This window comes from Bubalus bubalis, chromosome 3 (assembly GCF_019923935.1).
Source record: "Bubalus bubalis isolate 160015118507 breed Murrah chromosome 3, NDDB_SH_1, whole genome shotgun sequence".
In the NCBI taxonomy this organism is placed as follows: Eukaryota; Metazoa; Chordata; class Mammalia; order Artiodactyla; family Bovidae; genus Bubalus; species Bubalus bubalis.
The window spans coordinates 16,038,280-16,058,812 of NC_059159.1; the positions used below are offsets into that span (position 1 = coordinate 16,038,280).

General features: G+C 37.6%; 1 protein-coding gene across 11 annotated transcripts in view; it reads right to left on the minus strand.

Moving 5' to 3' along the window:
* Nucleotides 1-20,533, minus strand: part of TLK2 (tousled like kinase 2) — a 124,353-nt gene that overhangs the window by 22,127 nt on the left and 81,693 nt on the right. For all 11 annotated transcript variants that reach the window (XM_025279893.3, XM_025279892.3, XM_025279895.3 and 8 more), the window contains 4 exons: nt 8,664-8,816; nt 5,470-5,536; nt 4,322-4,419; nt 2,666-2,747 (listed from right to left, as the gene is read on the minus strand). In XM_025279893.3, coding sequence (XP_025135678.1) covers nt 2,666-2,747; nt 4,322-4,419; nt 5,470-5,536; nt 8,664-8,816 — 400 coding nt within the window. The remainder of the gene's footprint in view (nt 1-2,665; nt 2,748-4,321; nt 4,420-5,469; nt 5,537-8,663; nt 8,817-20,533) is intronic.

Below are 20,533 nucleotides of genomic sequence, written 5' to 3' on the forward strand. Positions count from 1 at the left end.
CACTAACAAGTGAAGCACCAAGAACCAATTTTGATGATTTTAAAAAAGAAATAGTCCCACTTCTGGGTATACAGCCAGAAGAACTGAAAGCAAGATCTCAAAGAGGTATTTACACATGCGTACTCAAAGCAGCACTATTCACAATAGATAAGAGAAGGAAGCAACACAAATGTCAACTGACAGATGATGAACGGATAAAGAAAATGAAGTATATATATACAATCTCAGGGTTATCCAAGTTTAAAAAGAAGAAAATCTTGTCACATGCTCCAACATGGATAAACTTTGAGAACATTATGGTAAATGAAATAAGCCAGTCACAAAAAGACAAACACTGTGATTCCTCACGTGAGCTATCAAAAAATAATCAAATTAATAAAAATATAAAGTAGAATTGTGGTTACTGGCAGCTGGAGAAAGAAGGAAAAGGACAGCTGCTGATTAGTGAGTAGAGCTCCTGTTCTGCAAGATGAAAAAGTTCTGAAGATCTGTTTCAGAACAACATGAATATATGTAACACTACTGAACTGAGAAGACTCTTGAGAGCCCCATGGACAGCAAGGAATCCAAACTAGTCAATCCTAAAGGAAATCAACCCTGAATATTCACTGGAAGGACTGATGCTGAAGCTCTAATACTTTGGCCACCTGATGCAAAGAGCTGACTCATTGGAAAAGGCCCTGATGCTGGAAAAGACTGAAGGCAGGAGGAGAAGAGGACAACGAAGGATGAGATGGTTGGATGGCATCATCAACTCAATGGACATGAGTTTGAATAAATTCCCAGAGATAGTGAAGGAAAACGAAGCCTGGCATGCTGCAATCCATGGGGTCACAAAGAGCTGGACATGACTGCACGACTGAACGGCAACAACTGAACACTTAAAAAAGGTTAAGTTAGTCATTTTTATGCTATGTGTTTTTAATCACAATTTTTAAAATTACCCCAAATAAATAATAAACTAAGTATATGACCCAAGAATGACAACTAAACAGAAGGAAGATTTGAAAGCAAAAGTCAATGAAAACAAAACAAATCAAATAGTAGATCTGATCAACAAAAATAAAAAGTTAATCTCCAGAGGAAAAAAGAAACACTAACTAACCTCTGGCCTATTAGTCAAAAGATACAAAAATAAACATTTCATAAGGGAAATAACTTATAAAGTATGGAAATCATGATGAAATAGGATGATTTTCCAGGAAAAATGAATTATCAAAACTAACTTAAGAAAGGGAAGAAAGTCTGAATAGGTCAATATGTGTAAAAGAAACTGAAAAGGCTATTTTCCTCTAAAATGACAACCACCCAGCTGATTTTATGATTTAGCACTAACAACTTCCACGTAGCCAACATGTAATGCAAAACATTCCAGAACATGGGAAAAAAGAAGTTTCACAACTCCTGGAATAACTATGACATCAAAGCTAGACAGTGCTGCCTGCACATAAGAAAACACTGTAAGCCAATACCACTTATGATCATAGATTAAAAATATGAGCAAAATACTAGAAAATTAAACCCAGCAGTACACTAGAAATATTATCATAATTCTGGAAATGGGAAGTGATGACACTTTCACGACACTGTATATGTAATGCCACTGTATACTTAAAAATGGTTAAAATGGTAGGTATCATGTATACATCACACAATAAAAAAATTAACATTAAAAAAGAGAAAAAAGAAAAACTAATGTTTTTATCTGAAATAAGTATTTCACTCAAAAGATTTTCTATATAAAAATTCATATGGGCATAACATAAATCATTAACAGTAGGGGCTACAACTTAGAAAAGAGGGAATTACTAGGGTCATACAGTAAAGACAAATTAATAAACTAATTGGGCATTTAAATGCCAGGTGCCAGAAACAGAGAAATTTAAGGAGGTTGTGGTTGCTGAGTGTGTTATATATCTAAAGGTGTATTTAAAACAGGCAGAATTTCTCATTCATGGAAAATCACCTGGGGGCCACAGTAGCCTGGACTTTGCTGGGCCAACTGAAGCACTCTAAGCCAGGACAATCCTTCAGCAAAACCAGTGTTACTAAACACTCTGACGTGGAAGACGCCAACACTTTAAAAGCAAAAACCAGGTTTTCAAAGAATTAATTTTTTAGTACATCTATTTTAAACATTATATATATATATATATATATATATATATATATATATTTTATTAGAATAAAAGTAGCACTCATCTCTAACAAATACAGATGAGGCCGAAAGTACAAAACCAGAGTAAAAATCACCACTATTCCATTACCCAGAAATGGCGCTATTTTCTGTTTTGTTTTTTTTTTTAATCTGTAATTACTCTTCAAACTTGATAAACAGGGTAAAATATTGACTCCTGCTTAGTCACAAGTTTACTAGAAGCAGTTCTCCCAAAGATAGTCGTTGTTTAGACTCTAAGTTGTGGCTGACTCTTTTGTGACCACATGGACCATAGCCCACCTGTCCATGGGATCTCCCAAGCAAGAATACTGGAGTGGGTTGCCATCTCCTTCTCCAAGGGATCATTTTGATACACAGGTTCTTAAGAGTTTGGAATTTTTGCCAGTAGATATCAGTCACAATTCTATCACTATTTTAAATGTTTTCTAAGTTTGTAATAACCAATAACTTAACTCTCAGTCTCTATACCCAGTTCCTCATACTTACCTTGTAAACTTCACTGAAACCTCCTCTACCCAAAAGATGTAACAACAAATATCTGTCATTTAGCGTTGGATGATCTTTAAATCTGTGGAAACAGAATACAAAACAACAACATTTTGAGGTCAAGTACTACACAATTTTCCCTGTTTGTGAAATTTCCAGAATGTCTGACAATTACAGATGCTGCCAACAGTTTGGCAATCACCGCGATATAGCTAATTCTGAGCATAGGAAAAACTCTATGGTTCCAAGAGAAGGCGTAACTATGATGAACAACATTAGCTGTGGAGTCGTGAGACCCAGGTGCCAGCTGCAGCACAGCCACAATTAGACTAGTGGCCCTTGTGGACTTTCCCCTCTTTCTGCCCTGCCATAAAGGAGGGGGGCGCAGGGCTGTACACTGGGCCAGGGATTTCCAAACTGCTACCGGGGTCCTGCAAACCCCTCAAGAACCACACGTCCCCTCCATTCAAAAACACAATAAAATCCCAAGATAGTTTCCATGGCCTTAAAATCAGGTCTCATTATAAAGTGAGTCACATGCTCTACGTGCATTCATTTTTTCTCTTTACGTCTTCATGATGTAACTGTTTTCCCCATATAGGATTCCATCTTGTATCATTTTCTAGCAATAAGATAAAGAAATGACAGATTCTGGCAAAAATAACTTTTAGGTGTTTCTACCTAGTTCCTTCTCAGCCCTACTAATAATCCTCAAAGTATTTTGATTTTGAGACAGTGGCACACCTGTGGAGAGAGGTGACATCACCGCATAGGGTTTCACTGTGGAGTCAGAGCCACATCTCAACTCTTTGTTTGGCCACACTAGTCGCTAGACAAGTTAACTTAATTTCTCTAAGCCACTTTCCAGATCTACGTATTGAAGATGACCCACTGCAATGGGCTACTGTGACAACTGAACGACAGAACGCAGGGGCCCTCGGCACTCTGCCTGACACAGGGTGCACAGTAACGGTAGCTGCTGTTGCTGCCACTTATAGAAAGCCAAGTCCATGGCTCACTCTGGCCAAACAAAAATATACAAGCTGTAGCTATGCCAAAACCTCCATGTTTCAGAATTAGGAAAATGTGGGGGGAATAAAAGGATTATCGTTAGAAGCCACTTGCCATTTACAATCTACTTTTCACAGTTTTAATTCCTTAAATGACTTACAAAGATGAGCATTTATCTACAATTAATGTACTGAACTTGAGTCTTTCTTAAAAATCTCAACACTTTAAAGACCTATAAAGGTCATTCAGAAACTCAGTGTCATTTTCAATCCAACAGTCTTTCCACACCACCCCACTGTCACCCTAATGCTTCCACTTCACTAAGGCTAGGAGGGTAAATCTGAGTACACAGTGCACCTAAACCATTTGCGACTGCAAAGTTACATTGCTTTAATGAGCTCTATGTGCGTAAAAGTGCTGTATGCATAAACATATACTTAATATATAAACCTAATATATTTATATGTATTTAAACCAATGCAAATCATAATTTTGTTTATAAAACATATTATTACACCTACAACAGAGTTAAATACACCATGGAATGGTTTACCAACTTTACAATAAGCAAAAATATCATTCTGGACAATTCATGTCAGAAAGTATTCAGCAATCTCCAACCCAACATACCCCCAAGTTGCTTACTGTGAATTATCTTCATTATGTATCCTTTTTAGTTCCCTGATATGTAGATTTCTAACCCTTTCTAGCCTTTCCAGCTCTGCCTGGATCTCTGCTTCCTCCTAAAGTGAAAAGGAAAGAAACAGCTTAGAACACGGGAAACTTTACCTTTTTAGACTCTCATTTCAAAAACAAAAGCAGACATCCCTCTTATGAAAGGCTGAGATGTTTTCCACTGAAAAAGATTTTTGTTAAGCACTGGAATTTTAATCTTAAATATGATCCCACAGCAAAATAATAAATAAAACTCAAACCATACAGAGAAGAACAGCAGGAAAAGTGAAAAGCTTCCACCCTCTCCATGGCCACTCCCCAGATACAATCACTAAGTTCCTTGTGTAAGTTTCCAGAAATGTTGTGTATGTATACATACAGGCATGCAATCTTTTTTTCTTAAAAAAAAAAAAAACACAAATCAGGTTTTTAAATCAGGTTTTTAAAATCAGCTTCTCTAACTGGTTCTGTTCTATAACTGCGATTCTACTTAGTGCTTTTAAATTCCACTGATTTAACAAGATCTGAGAAGGGCAAGGACAGACGATAAGCACACCCTAAGAGCAATCTATTAAATACTTATTGATCAACTTCCTGATAAGCAGCACCCATCAAAAAGCACACACTACTGAATTTAAGAGACGAGTGATCTACATCAAAGATACCTCTGTGAACACTGTCAACAACAAATTCTATGTGGGTGCCTTTGTGTTAAAATATGGCTGGTGCACCACCTTCTTTTCTTAGCCAGTTTAGGTAACAGATAAGAGCTGCTATGTATTTACAACATCACAATATCTTCAATTTCAGAACCATCTGCTCTTACTTTATATTTATTTTTTACTAAAAAGATAATCACTTGTGGGGCCCTATGAGGTATACAGAATGAAATATCAGTATATCATTGGTGGAAAAGGCACTCTCACTGGGGGCTTGGAGCTGACTTGCAAGTTGAAAGACATGAACTCCAACATTAGAATACAGGTGTGACCCAAAGTAACTATTAATGATTTCCACAGGTATGTGAAGCTATTATTGCCCAAATGACCAAACAACTTAAACACCAAATGTAAACTAAAAATTCCATTTCTTCAGACACATTTTCTCATTATACTTACCTTTTTAAGATGACCTAATCTGAGTTTGAAGATTTCTTCTTGTTCATGGTATTCTGCTAATGTTAACCTGGAAAATAATGACAGAAATTTCACTGAATTATTTGAAATCATAATGTGACTATTTAAAGAGACATGCCAAAGAATACTATATAGTATATTCACTTTAACTTAGTTAAAATGACCAAAAGATAGATTATCTTGCAGTTCTTTGACAAGAGAAAACTGTGATTTATCAGAGGTGATGTAAACAAAGGACTTCAAAGCTGGAAGTCTATTAAAAAAAAGTGAGAAAAATAAATGACCTCTATTTTTACATTACTTATGAGATGAGTTTGGTCATATACCTTATTCAGATGAAAATTCATTGGAAGAGGTAGCCAAATCATATGTCTAAAAGTTTTTTAAGGGGGAAATTAATAAGCCAACATATTTAGTTATTTTTGATAACTCTTAGACTTTGATACAAGGAGAAGAACCTAGAGGACAGAGTCCAGGATCTGGAGTCTGAGGACTAGGGTTCACAATTCTGACCATGTGACCTTGGGCAAGAAACTTTAACCTCAATTTCCTAAAAACACAGCAAGCAATGATACCTATCTAAAAAAGCTGTTGTGACTATTACAATGAGAATATGAAAGGAATCTATACTTTGTGAAATCCTACTCAACACAGTTCTCAAAGGGCTGACTTTATGGGTGATCATTTCATGTTCTACCTACCCTGATCGCATCCTCATATCTCAAGATACCAGTAAAAAAGGGAGAAATGAAAAAAATCATAGCTTAGAATTCTCTCTACCTAAAACACATTAAGTACCAGGAAAGGATAATAAAACCCATTCCAACACAAGAGGAATATTTTTGGCTTCTGGCCAAGGGAATGAGCCATGGATACTTAATTATTAAAGACTAGACCAAAGGCCTTCCAGCTTGGATTTTACTCAGGACTCCAGATGGCAACTGCTTACTTACACTCTACTAGCTTAGACCGAATTCTAATTATTATTCTATGGCAAAAAAACCCACACAATAACCTGTGCCCACTTTGCTACTTCTAAGCCAATGGTTTTATTCATTGGCATGAAATAATTTTCAAATAATACTGGAAGAAGAGTTCCTTCACAAAATAAATGTAGGAGTTATGAAAGAAGACAATAATCAGAGTAATATATACAACTTTTGCCTAAAGAATTCTTCAAAACTGGGTTCCTACTTGAACATTTTTTAAAAATATTTTTATTTATTTATTTGGCTGCTCCGGGTCTTAGTTGCAGCATTTGGGATCTTTAGTTGTGGCATGAGAACTCTCAGCATGTGGGATCTAGTTCCCTGATCAGGGATCAAACCCAGGTCCCCTGCATTGGGAGCAGCCTTAGTCACTGGTTCAGCAGGAAAGTCTCCCACTTGGACTTTTTGGAAGGGGATATTGCTTAGAATCTAGTGAAGACGTTTTCCAAACTTAATCACTGTGCATACCTTTATCACAATACTTAAAGTAACTATTAGTTTATTCATCTGTTCATTTTCCCTAAATAAACTGTGAGTCCTAAGGCTGGGCTGTCTCCTTCAGCTTTGCACCCTGGTGTCCAGAACAGGGCCGAACCTATAGTAAGCATTTAACATAGACTTACTAAATGTATGTCAAGGAAAAGGCTCCCCAAGACATCAGGTATGTATTGGGTGAGGACTGGTGTTAAGCCAGCTTTCTCACTGGAATGAAGAAAGATACATTTCTGGGATGTCATGAACTTTTAACAATGGTAATAAGTATTTTTATACTTGAAATGGATTATGGGTTAATATGTTTTTGTGAACTAACATGAAAACCCTAAAGGCAAAAGACATATTAGTCAATAAATTACATGATATCATTAGCTCTCATTTGTAGCTACAATTAAACCCCACAATGACAGCTTTAAGAAATTTCTTTTTCCCTTGAAAAACCAATAAGGCCACTAGGGAAATACTGATTATAATACCAATGAATGTTTCTATGAAAAATATGTTTTGTATTTCAAACATTCAAACATCTAATTCAGAAACTGACTTTATGGCTACCATCAATTCTATAGAGATTTTCTACACATTTATAGATCTCTTCTTCCCTTTTAATTGGAAAGCCTCTTAAAGATAGTGGTGATGAGCATGAATAAGAAATTTTTAAAATAGGTAAGTAATTTGCTGGTTTTATTTCCCATGCTAATTCTAACTGTTCAGCAGTCCTGCCTACTTGGCAAACTACAACCTGTGGGCCATTCGCCTAGTAATCTGTTCTGGAAACAGCCACATCCATTCACTTACGTGCTGCCTATGACTGTTTTCAAGCTATAACAGTAGAGTTGAATAGTGGCAACAGAGACTCTCTAGTGTGCAAAGCCTGAAGTGTTTACTATCTGACCCAATGGAGAAAAAGTTTGCCACTGCCTGTCCTAGCGGAAGATTCTCTTAGTGGTCAAGAATTCAAAAGTCAATTAGGGAAATCTGATATGGGGAGGGACTGAAGAAAGAAGGCATCTGTACTCTGAATATTCTACTGCTCCTATTCATGGTAACTAAGGAATACTTGTTGACTAGCAGTGAAAAAGATGACTACACTGCAACTGAAGACACTGGCGTTTCCTTAGGTTCTCAGAATAGAAAAAAAAAAATAAACAAACAACAACTGGGAATGTCAAGACTTGGCTTACTGGGAAAATGTTCTTTTCCTAAAATAATACCTATTTTTTCTTAGGTTCTATCTAAATTTGTGAGTGGTAACTAGTGTTCTTCAGACTACTAAATAGCATTCACTTGTGCGTTCTTCAGTCTGAAATAGAGCCAGATAATCCCCTTAAGGTGACACCAACATACCACAGCCTGGAAGCACCCACAAGCAGTTACATCATTTGAATACCTAATGACATCACATTTGTTTTAAGAGTGGCCTGTTTTAAGAGTGGCCAAAAAGCATGACATCAAGTTAAATGACATTTTTTTTCTCTCCTTTGAAACTTCTTATGTAAGATTAGGACTAAGAAAATGAGTTAATTGTGTACAACCTTTATATGAGTTGAGCAAATCTATTAATGTAACTAAAAAGAAAGGTTAAGCTCTAGAAATCTCCACAATTTATCACTTCTTCCAGTGGCACTCGACAGGAGGTTTGTATCTCAGGGGAAAATACAGTATCTTAGTTCGCGTTAATAAAGAACATACGTTTCATTCTCAGCTCCGTTGGTCTTGCTTTTCCGCTGTTTCTGCTCATTGGTTGCTGGAGGGGCCTGTCCCATGGCAGGAGGTTTCCGCTTCGCTAACATTTTTCGTTGTCTTTCTATCTCTTCCCTCTGTGAATTTATCCTTTCCTGTTGCCTAGAGATACAAAAGATGTTGCACAGAGGAAGGTCAAAACTGTTTGAACATGGCTAAGGAATAAACATAAATATTCTTGTCACCTGCATATTCGATAGACTTCAGAAAAATAAACCTAAGTAGATATTTGATTTTAACTTCAGGTTTGAAGAACCAACTATCTGGTGATAGAGCTGTTTTTGGTAATGAATCTGTACTTTTAATATACTAATTACAATAATTCTCAGAGCAGAAAAGTGGGCAGGAAGAAACAATATCAAATTTCTATTGTGACCTAATTTTCCAACTCAAAAGGAAAAACTTTGATTGCTTTTTTTTCTTGACTACTTTTTTTTTTCCTTATTGCTTTTTAAGAGTTAAGAAAACAACTGCTGGTAATGAACCCACTAAATAACTGTTTATGTAAAAAAAAAAAAAAAAAAAAAGGGTTCCAAGTGCCTTTTTATTTTTTAATTGGATTATAGTTTCTTCAAAATCTATCTAAAAAGATACCAAATTTGAGGAATGATAAACAAAGGAAAAAATGTTTTCCTTCTGAATCTATCATTTATTCTAATCAAGTGAGCCATTACCACTCCCAAGTCATTTCCAAACACTAATATGGTAGAAACCCAAACTAAGTTTTTTAAGAACAAGGATGAGCATTTAGAGAAAGCAAAAAGAAGCCTTTCAACAAGTAAAAACTCCTCAGGAAATAGTACACAAAATGAATGAATAAAAGACATATGAAAGACTCAGGATATTTAACACCATTTCTATTACAGTATTTCCTGCTGCTGCTGCGTCACTTCAGTCATGTCCGACTCTTTGCGACCCCATAGATGGCAGCCCACCAGGCTCCCCCGTCCCTGGGAATCTCCAGGCAAGAACACTGGAGTGAGTTGCCATTTCCTTCTCCAATGCATGAAAGTGAAAAGTGAAAGTGAAGTCGCTCAGTCATATCCGACTCTTCGAGACCCCATGGACTGCAGCCTACCAGGCTCCTCCATCCATGGGATTTTCCAGGCAAGAGTACTGGAGTGGGGTGCCATTGCCTTCTCCAGAGTATTTCCTAATAATGTCTAATTTTTTTAAAATAAACTAGCTTATAAACTAAAAGTCAATACAAATATCAATGTAAGTATTCCACTTTCTCTCATGAATCCTGCTACCTGACAGATACTAAGGTTTATAGACCAGGTATATAAAAGCATACCAAGATTTGAGATTAACCACTTAAGAGACTAAAATCTTTAAATCATTCATCATAGTTGACAGTCAGATGCTGGCTCCTGTCCTCTTCTCTTTCTACCATGCTTTTAGCCCCCCATCTCCCTTTCTTGATCCAAATTTCACTTTTGCAGAATGACAGAATCTAATTTTTTAAACCTATATTCTCAAATGACGTCTACTTGACCCTCTTCTCTGAACGCTAGCTGTCAGTTTCTACACTATTTCCAGATTCAGGATACCTTTCTTAAAAGAATGGCAACCAGAAAAACAAGACTATACCCCAGAGCAGACCCCCATACAACTTAAGCTGCCACATCTAAAAGGGCAACACTGTAAGTAACCAAGGTTAACCTCATCACAGTACTGCAAAGAAATACCAGTTCTTTTGATAATACCATTTTCTTGGCTTCAAAATAAGCTGACTTACAGATTAGATGTCAATTTATTTACTTTTTTTTTTATTTTAGTTGGAGGCTAATTACTTTATAATATTGTAGTGTTCTTTGCCATACATTGATATGAATCAGCCATGGATTTACATGTGTTCCCCATCCTGAACCCCCCTCCCACCTCCCTCCCCATCCCATCCCTCTGAGTCATCCCAGTGCTCCAGCCCTGAGCACCCTGTCTCATGCATCGAACCTGGACTGGCGATCTGTTTCACATATGATAATATACATGTTTCAGTGCTATTCTCTCAGATCATCCCACCCTCGCCTTCTCCCACCGAGTCCAAAAGACTGTTCTATACATCTGTGTCTCTTTTGCTGTCTCACATATAGGGTTATCATTATCATCTTTCTAAATTCCATATATATTAGTATACTGCATTGGTGTTTTTCTTTCTGGCTTCCTTCACTCTGTATAATAGGGTCCAGTTTCATCCACCTCATTAGAACTGATTCAAATGTATTCTTTTTAATGGCTGAGTAATATTCCATTGTGTATATGTACCACAGCTTTCTTATCCATTCGTCTGCTGCTGAACATCTAATGGGACAGTAGAAATTTTAATTCAAGCATTGTCTGCTTGTCTAAAAAAAATCTTTTAACTATTAGAGATATACCTTTCCCTCCAAAAATGTATGTTTATGAATAATTCATGGCTTGAAAGCTTTCTGGATTAGACACAGAATCCTTAGGTAAAAATCACAATCTTCCTTCTCACTCAATGAATGTCCTTGAGGAAAACATGTATCTTCTCTGAATATGAGTTTCCCAGTCAAAAAAATTGGTAAAATATCTTTAAGCTCATTTGCACCCCTTCAAGAGCCATGAGTTCAAAGCACTCTGAACTCTCTGAAGGTAGCCATACAATATATAGTTTAATTATAATCCATAGTGTACCAGAGGAGTACCACAACATTTTATCTACTGGAGACTAACTGCTTTGGAAGGTTATTTTAACAGTTACCCTTATTAAATATAAATTAAACTTATTTGCTATTGTTTTCAGGGAGAATCTGCACATCTGATTTCCAAATTCACAAAGAAAGGAGCCCCATCGCCATTTATATACAAATCATAAACAAAGGGTACTCTGGTGCCAAAACACCATGAGACTATCTTCAACTGTACATTCTGAGAATAAGAGAGCTTGATTGCACATGAAAATTGATATACCAAAGATCAACTGTTGTATGTAGTATGCATTCCTACATTAATTCTTGATGTTGAAACTGTTCAGTCATTTATACTTATAAAAGTCATCTAAAGTAGTCTATTAGTGACATTTCATTTAGGTTTATTTTGGGAATATAAAGTCTGATTATGTCAAACTGTAACTTCTCTTAGAACAAGAACTGTGTCTTATTAACCCTTATATCTCCAACACATATGACAGTGGTTTTTTTAATTGAAGGATAATTGCTTCACAGAATTTTGGTTTTGGTCAAACCTCAACATGAAATCAGCCATAGGTACATATATCCCCTCCATTTTGAGCCTCTCCCCCATCTCCTGCCCCATCCCACTCCTCTGGATTGATACAGAGCCCCTGTAGTTGCCTGAGCCATGCAGCAAATTCCCATTGGCTATCTATTTTACATATGGTGATGTAAGTTTCCATGTTACTCTTCCCATATATCTCACCCTCTCCTCCCCTCTCCCCATGTCTGTAAGTCTATTCTCCATGTCTGTTTCTCCATTGCTTCCCTGAACATAAATTCTTCAGTACGATTTTTCTATATTCCGTATATATGTGTTAGAATATGATATTTATCTTTCTCTGACTTACTTCACTCTGATAATAGGTTCTAGGTTCATCCACCTTATCAGAACTGACTCAAAGGTGTTCCTTTTTATGGGTGAGTAATATTTCATTGTGTATATGTACCACAACTTCTTTACCCATTCCTCTATTGATGGACTTCTAAGTTGCTTCCATATTCTAGCTATTGTAAACAGTGCTGCAGTGAACAATGGGATACATGTGTCTTTTTCAATTTTGGTCTCCTCAGGGTATATGCCTAGGAGTGGGATTGCTGGGTCATATGGTGGTTTTATTCCAAGTTTATTAAGGAATCTCCATACCGTCTTCCATAGTGGCTGTATTAATTTATATTCCTACTAACAGTGCAAGAATGTTCCCTTTTCTCCATACCCTCTCCAGCATTTATTGTTTGGTTACTTTTTGATGATGGCCGTTCTGACTGGTGTGAGGTGATATCTCATTGTAGTTTTGATTTGCATTTCTCAAATGAGTGATGTTGAGAATCCTTTCATGTGTTTGTTCAGTTCAGTTCAGTTCAGTCGCTCAGTTGTGTCCGACTCTTTGCGACCCCAAGAACTGCAGCACACCAGGCCTCCCTGTCCATCACCATCTCCCGGAGTTCACTCAGACTCATGTCCATCGAGTTGGTGATGCCATCCAGCCATCTCATCCTCTATCGTCCCCTTCTCCTCCTGCCCCCAGTCTCTCCCAGCATCAGAGTCTTTTCCAATGAGTCAACTCTTCGCATGAGGTGGCCAAAGTACTGGAGTTTCAGCTTTAGCATCATTCCTTCCAAAGAAATCCCAGGGCTGATCTCCTTCAGAATGGACTGGTTGGATCTCCTTGCAGTCCAAGGGACTCTCAAGAGTCTTCTCCAACACCACAGTTCAAAAGCATCAATTCTTTGGCGCTCGGCTTTCTTCACCATCCAACTCTCACATCCATACATGACCACTGGAAAAACCACAGCCTTGACTAGACGGACCTTTGTTGGCAAAGCAAGGTCTCTGCTTTTCAATATGCTATCTGTGTTTGTTAGTCATCTGTATATATTCTTTGGAGAAAAGTCTGTTTAGGTGTTTCTTCTGCTTTTTGATTGGGTTGTTTGTTTTTCTGGCTTTGAGTTGTATGAGCTTCTTATATATTTTGGAAATTAATCCTTTGTCAGTTGTTTCATTTGCTATTATTTTCTCCCATTCTGAGGGTTGTCTTTTTACCTAGCTTATAGTTTTCTTTGCTGTGCAAAAGCTTTTAAGTTTAATCAGGTCCACTTGTTTACTTTTGTTTTTATTTCCATTACTCTAGGAGTTGGGTCATAGAGGATCTTGCTTTGATTTATGTCATCGAATGTTCTGCCTTTGTTTTCCTCTAAGAGTTTTATAGTTTCTGGTCTTACATTTAGGTCTTTGATCCATTTTGAGTTTATCTTTGTGTATGATGTTAGGAAGTATTCTAATTTCATTCATTTACATGTAGCTGTCCAGTTTTCCCAGCACCATTTATTGAAGAGGCTGTCTTTGCCCCATTGTATATTCTTGCCTCCTTTGTCAAAAATAAGGTACCCATAGGTGCATGGGTTTATTTCTGGGGTTTCTATCTTGCTCCATTAGTCTGTATTTCTATTTTTGTGCCAGTACCATACTGTCTTAATGACTATAGCTTTGTAGTACACTCTGAAGTCAGGAAGGTTGATTCCTCCAGCTCCATTTTTCTTTCTCAAGACTGCTTTGGCTATTTGGGCTCTTCTGTGCTTCCACATGAATTGTGAAATTTTTTGTTCCAGTTCTGTGAAAAATGCCATTGGTAATTTGATAGGGATCACATAGAATCTGTAGATTGCATTTGGTAGTATAGTAATTTTCACAATGTTGATAATTGCTACCCCGGATCATGGAATATCTCTCCATCTGTTTATGTTGTCTTTGATTTCATTAGTGTCGTATAATTTTCTGTGTACAGTTCTTTTGTCTCCTTAGGTAAGTTTATTCCTAGATATTTAATTCTTTTTGTTGCAGTGGTGAAGGGATTGATTCCTTAATTTCTCTTTCTGATTTTTCATTGTTAGTATATAGAAATACAAGTGATTTCTGTGTATTGATTTGTATCCTGCAACTTTGCTAAATTCACTGATTAGCTCTAGTAATTTTCTGATACTATCTTTAGGGTTTCCTACATACAGTATCATGTCATCTACAAACAATGAGAGCTTTACTTCTTCTTTTCCAATCTGGATTCCTTTTATTTCTTTTTCTTCTCTGACTGCTGTATCTAGGACTTCCAGAACTATGTGAATAATAGTGGTGAAAATGGGTACCCCTGTCTTGTTCCTGATCTTAGGGGGAATGCTTTCAGTTTTTCACCATTGAGAATAACGTTTGCTCTATGTTTATCATATATGGCCTTTACTACTTTGAGGTAGGTTCCTTCTATGCCCATTCTTTGAAAAGCTTTGATCATTAATGAGTGCTGAATTTTGTCAAAGGCTTTTTCTGCATCTATTGAGATGATCATATGGTTTTTATCTTTCAATTTGTTAATATGGTGTATCACACTGATTGACTTGCATATATTGAAGAATCCTTGCATCCCTGGAATAAAGCCAACTTGGTCCTGGTGTATGAGCTGTGTGATGTGCTGAATTCTGTTTGCTAGAATTTTGTTGAGGACTTTTACATCTATGTTCATCAATGATATTGGCTTATAGTTTTCTTTTTTGTGTGTTGTCTTTGTCTGGTTTTGGTATCAGGGTGATGGTAGCCTTGTAGAATGAGTTTGGAAGTGTTCCTTCCTCTGTAATTTTTTGAAAGAGTTTTAGAAGGATAGGCATTAGCTATTCTCTAAATGTTTGATATAATTCTCCTGTGAAGCCATCTGGTCCTGGGCTTTTGTGTTTGGGGAAATTTTTGATCCCAGCTTCAATTTCAGTGCTTGTAATTGGGTTGTTCATAATTTCTATTTCTTCCCGGTTCAGTCTTGGAAGATTGAACTTTTCTAAGAATCTGTCCATTTCTTCCAGGTTATCCGTTTTATTTCCATATAGTTGTTCAAATAGTCTCTTATAATCCTTTGTATTTCTGCATTGTCTGTTGTAACTTCTTTTTCATTTCTAATTTTGTTGATTTGATTCTTCTCTCTTTTTGTCTTGATGAGTCTGGCTAAAGGCTTGTCAATTTTATCTTCTCAAAGAACCAGCTATTAGTTTTATTCATCTTTACTATTGTTTCTTTCATTTCTGTTTCATTTATTTCTGCTTGGATCTTTATGATTTCTTTTCTTCTACTAATTATGTTTTTGTTGTTGTTCTTTTTCCAGTTATTTTAGGTGTAAAGTTAGGTTGTCTATTCAATGTTTTTCTTGTTTCTTGAAGTAGGATTGTGTTGCTATAAACTTCCCTCTTAGAACTGCTTTTCCTGCATCCCGTAGGTTTTGAGTTGTTGTATTTTTATTGTCATTTGTTTCTAGATTTTTTTTATTTCCCTTTTGACTTCTTCAGTAACCTGTTGGCTATTTAGAAACGTGTTGTTTAATCTCCATGTATTTCTGCTTCTTAAAGCGTTTTTCTTGTAACTGATATCTAATCTCATAGCGCTGTGGTTGGAGAAGATACTTGATAGGATTTCAATTTTCTTACATTTACTGAGATTTGATTTGTGACCCATGATGTGGTCTATCCTGGAGAATGTTTCATGTGTACTTGAGAAGGTTTATTCTTCTGCATTTGGATGGAATGTCCTGAAGATATCAATGAGATCCATCTCATCTAATGTATCATTTAAGACTTGTGTTTCCTTATTAATTTTCTGTTTTGATGACCTGTCCATTGGTGTGAGTGGGTTGTTAAAGTTTCCTACTATTATTGTGTTACTGTCAATTTCTCCTTTTATGTCTGTTAGTGTTTGTCTTATGTATTGAGGTGCTCCTATGTTGGGTGCATAGATATTTACAATTGTTATGTCTTCCTCTTGGATTGATCCCTTGATCATGATGTAGTGTCCTTCCTTATCTCTTGTAATCTTCTTTATTTTAAGGTCTATTTTGTCTGATATGAGGATTGCTACTCCAGCTTTCTTTTGCTTCCCATTTGCATGGAATATATTTTTCCATCCTCTCAGTCTCTCTGTGTCTTTTAGACACATATACAGGGTTTCTTGTAGACAGCATATATATATAGGTCTTGTTTTTGTATCCATAAAGCCAGTCTGTATCTTTTGGTTGGAGCATTTAATCCATTTACATTTAAAGTAATTATTGATATATATGTTCCTATTGCCATTTTCTTAATTATTTGGCATTGATTTTCTCAATCTTTTTTCTTTTCTTGTATTTCTTGACTATATAAGTCCCTTTAACATTTGTTGAAAAGCTGGTTTGGTGGTACTGAATTTTCTTAACTTTTGCTTGTCTGAAATGCTTTTTATTTCTCCATCAATTTTGAATGAGGTCCTTGCCAGGTGCAGTAATCTTGGTTGTAGATTTTTCCCTTTTAGTACTTTAAATATATCCTGCCATCCCCTTCTGGCCTGCAGAGTTTCTGCTGAAAGATAAGCTGTTAAGCATAAGGGGTCTCCCTTGTTTTTAACTTGTTGCTTCTCTGTTGCTGCTTTTAATACTGTGTTTACTCTTGTTACTTATTAGTATGTGTCTTGGCATGTTTCTCCTTGGGTTTATCCTGTGTGGGACTCTTTGTGTCTCTTGGACTTGAGTGACTATTTCCTTTTCCATGTTGGGGAAATTTTCAACTATAATCTCTTGAAAAATTTTCTCATACCTTTTCTTTTTTCCTTCTTCTGGGACCCCCATAACTCGAATGTTGGTGGTTTGATATTGTCCCAGAGGGCTCTGAGACTATCCTCAGTTCTTTTCATTCTTTTTACTTTATTCTGCTCTTCAGAAGCTATTTCCACCATTTTGTCTTCCAGCTCACTGATTTTTCCTCTGCTTCAGATATTCTGCTATTGATTCCATCTAGAGTATTTTTAATTTAAGTAATTGTGTTGTCTTTTTATGTTTATTCTTTAATTCTTCTAGGTCTTTTTTAATTGATTCTTACATTTTCTCCATTTTCTTTTCAAGGTTTTTGAACATCTTTACTATCATTATTTGAATTCTTTTTCAAGTAGTTTGCCTATTTCCTCTTCATTTATTTGGACTTCTGTGTTTCTAGTTTGTTCCTTCATTTGTGTAGTATTTCTCTGCCTTTTCATCATTTTTTTTAACTTATTGTGTTTGAGGTCTCCTTTTCCCCAGGTTTCAAGGTTGACTTCTTTCTTCCTTTTGGGTTCTGCCCTCTTAAGGTTGGTCCAGTGGTTTGTGTAAGCTTCTTAGAGGGTGAGATTTATGCTAAGTTTTTGTTTGTTTGTTTGTTTTTCCTCTGACTGGCAAGGCTGAGGGAAGTGGTAATCCTGTCTACTGATGATCTGGTTTGTATTCAGGTCTTATATTCAAGTGGTTTCCTTTGTGTGAGTTCTCACTATCTGATACTCCCTAGGGTTAGTTCTCAGGTAGTCTAGGGTCTTGGAGTCAGTGCTCCCACTCCAAAGGCTCAGGGCTTGATCTCTGGTCAGGAATGAAGATTCCACGAGTAGTTTATTATGGTATTGCTACTGCTGCTAAGTCGCTTCAGTCGTGTCTGACTCTGTGCGACCCCAGAGATGGCAGCCCACCAGGCTCCCCCATCCCTGGGATTCTCCAGGCAAGAACACTAGAGTGGGCTGCCATTTCCTTCTCCAATTGGCATTAAGTGAGATTAAAAACAAATATCTAAAACGAGAAACCAAAGATGAACCCCAGACAAATGACATTTACAAAATCAGGCAAATAATTAAAATAATGGAATATACATATACACCCACGAGCAAGTCAAAACAGTCCAACAAAAATACAGTATATTGACCTGGCAAACAAAGGAAATAAAAAATTATATTTACCAGTTAAGAACAAAACTAACTAAAGCACAAACTGGAAAACAAAACTAAAGCAAGGTGCCAAGTGGGGAATAAAGCTATGAAAACAAAACAAACAAATATGTTGAGAGGAAAGGGAAGAAAGCAAAGAAAGAATAGATATGCAAAGTTAAACAGAGGTAGATAAAGATTTATATACATTAAAGATTAACTGCAAGGGGAAAAGAACAGTTGGAAAGGCAAACAAAGGAATAAATGTAGAAAAAATATAACAGTTTTTAAAAATTAAAATTATAAAAAAGAGAACAGAAAAATACAAAAAAATAAAACAGGAAGAAGAAATTAGAAAAAGGAAAACTCCACAGAACTGCAAAAGCCCAATGTAGAGGCAGAGGTTTATAATAACAATAAAAAATGTGACTGAGGAAACTCTAAAGCTTAATTAGATTTCCTAGTGCCAATAAAATCAACAACTACAACAGAGCGGGGTAAAAAAGGAAACAAAAAGAAAAAAAAATCCAAAAGAATCTACAGAACAAGTCAAAAGATAAGAATAAGAAATATTTTTCTTGAGTCACTGCTGTCAGGATCCTTTCCTCGCTGGGAGTCACAGTCCACCTCACCTCCCCAGGATGCCCTCCAACAATGTACTGATCTCTGGACCTGTTGTGGGGGCAGCTCAGATTCTAATCTGGTCCTACTCCTGGGGTGTTTTTGTCTCCAATGTCCATGGCTATCAGAGCTAGTGTGTTTTCTTTTGTGGGAGCTCTCAATGACCTTTCATATATTCCATAGACAGAGTCTGCCTAGTTGATCGTGTGGATTTAATCTGCAGTTTGTACAGCTGGTAAGAAGGTTTTGGGTCTTCTTCCTTAGCCACACTGCCCTGGGTTTCAATGGTGGTTTTATTTCCACTTCTGCATGTGGGTCATCCACCGGGGTTTGCCCCTGAGGCTGCCCTGGAGGACTTGGATTTGCCTCTGTAAAGGCCAGGTGTGGAGGTGGTGCAGCTGCTTGGGTCACAGGGGTTCTGGCAGCACCAGGTACTCAGGGGAGTTGGAGGCTAGAGCAGCAGGAAATATAGTGCTCTAGAAGGGTATGGCAACCAGTATTGGCCAATATGCTCCAGTATTCTTGCCTGAAGAACCCCACCATCCTGACACAGAAGCCTGGCAGGCCACAGTCTACAGGGTCGCAAAGCGTTGGACATGACCAAAGTGACCCTGCACACATAGATGCAAGATTTTTTTTGCCTATGGCAGCTCTGCCCCAGTGAGAGTTAAGTGAAGGTGGCACAGCTGCTTGGCTTGCACCTAGCGGTACAAAGTGTGCAGAGACATGGACTGCCTCCACCCCAGGAGTTATGGCCCTATCAGAGTCCTTTTTTTGAGCCTCTTATGGCTGGTGATCAGAAGGTCTCTTTGACCAGTCTTTCTCCATAGCTCCACCAGTTCAGGCACTAAGAGGGCTCCCTTGCCTGGGGTCCTTCTCTGTTGTTCAGCGTGTCACGCACAGAGAGGGGCCGCCTGGCTGGGGTCCTACTCTAGATCAGTGTGTCAGTCACTTAAAGGGGCACCCTGAGTGGGGTCCAGGTCTGTAGTTCAGTGCGTCAGGGTTTGACCGGCCAGCCTCTCTATTGTTCAGCTGCTGACGCTGGCGTGTAGAGAGAGAGGCTATGGCGATGGTTCCATCCACTACACGTGACTCGGCAGCATCACCTTGCTTCCATGGCTGCATGGCTTTCCTCCATGGACATTTCCCACCACAATCTCCTCCCCCATAACCCCTCAAATCTGTCTCTCCACATACAACAGCAGCCCTTGCCCTAGGATTGCTCCACAACCCCTAAACTCCAGCTCCCAGCTGCTGCGCCTTCCAGGGGACCCACGTCCCTGTCCGGGATATGTATGACTGTGGCAAAGACTGTCTGATTCTCATTCCATTTATGCTGTCACAGATCAGCTCACTCTCAGCCATAAATGTTTCTCCTCTGACTCAGACAATTGCCCCAATGCGGGGATCAGACTCCTGCTTCAGTTCCCCCACCAGCCGGGGGCAGGTCCTATTAACACTTGTTTTTCCCCCTAGTTCCTTGGTCCTACCAAGTTTTGCATGGTTCTATATATTCTTTTCCTCTGGTCAGGTAGTCCTGTCCGCTCTCAGCTGGTGTTCTGCATGCACTTCTGTGTCTGAAGGTGTATTCCTGATGTATCCGTGGAGATAGATGTACTCCATGTCCACCTACTCCTCTGCCATCTTCTCTCCACAGTGCCTTTTATAGACCTGACTGTTAAATGTTACTCCCATTTCATCAATTTTAGGGAATGCTCACCCTTTACCACCCACAGAAAGATTTGTACTATCTTGTACAAAAGTATTGATGACCAGAT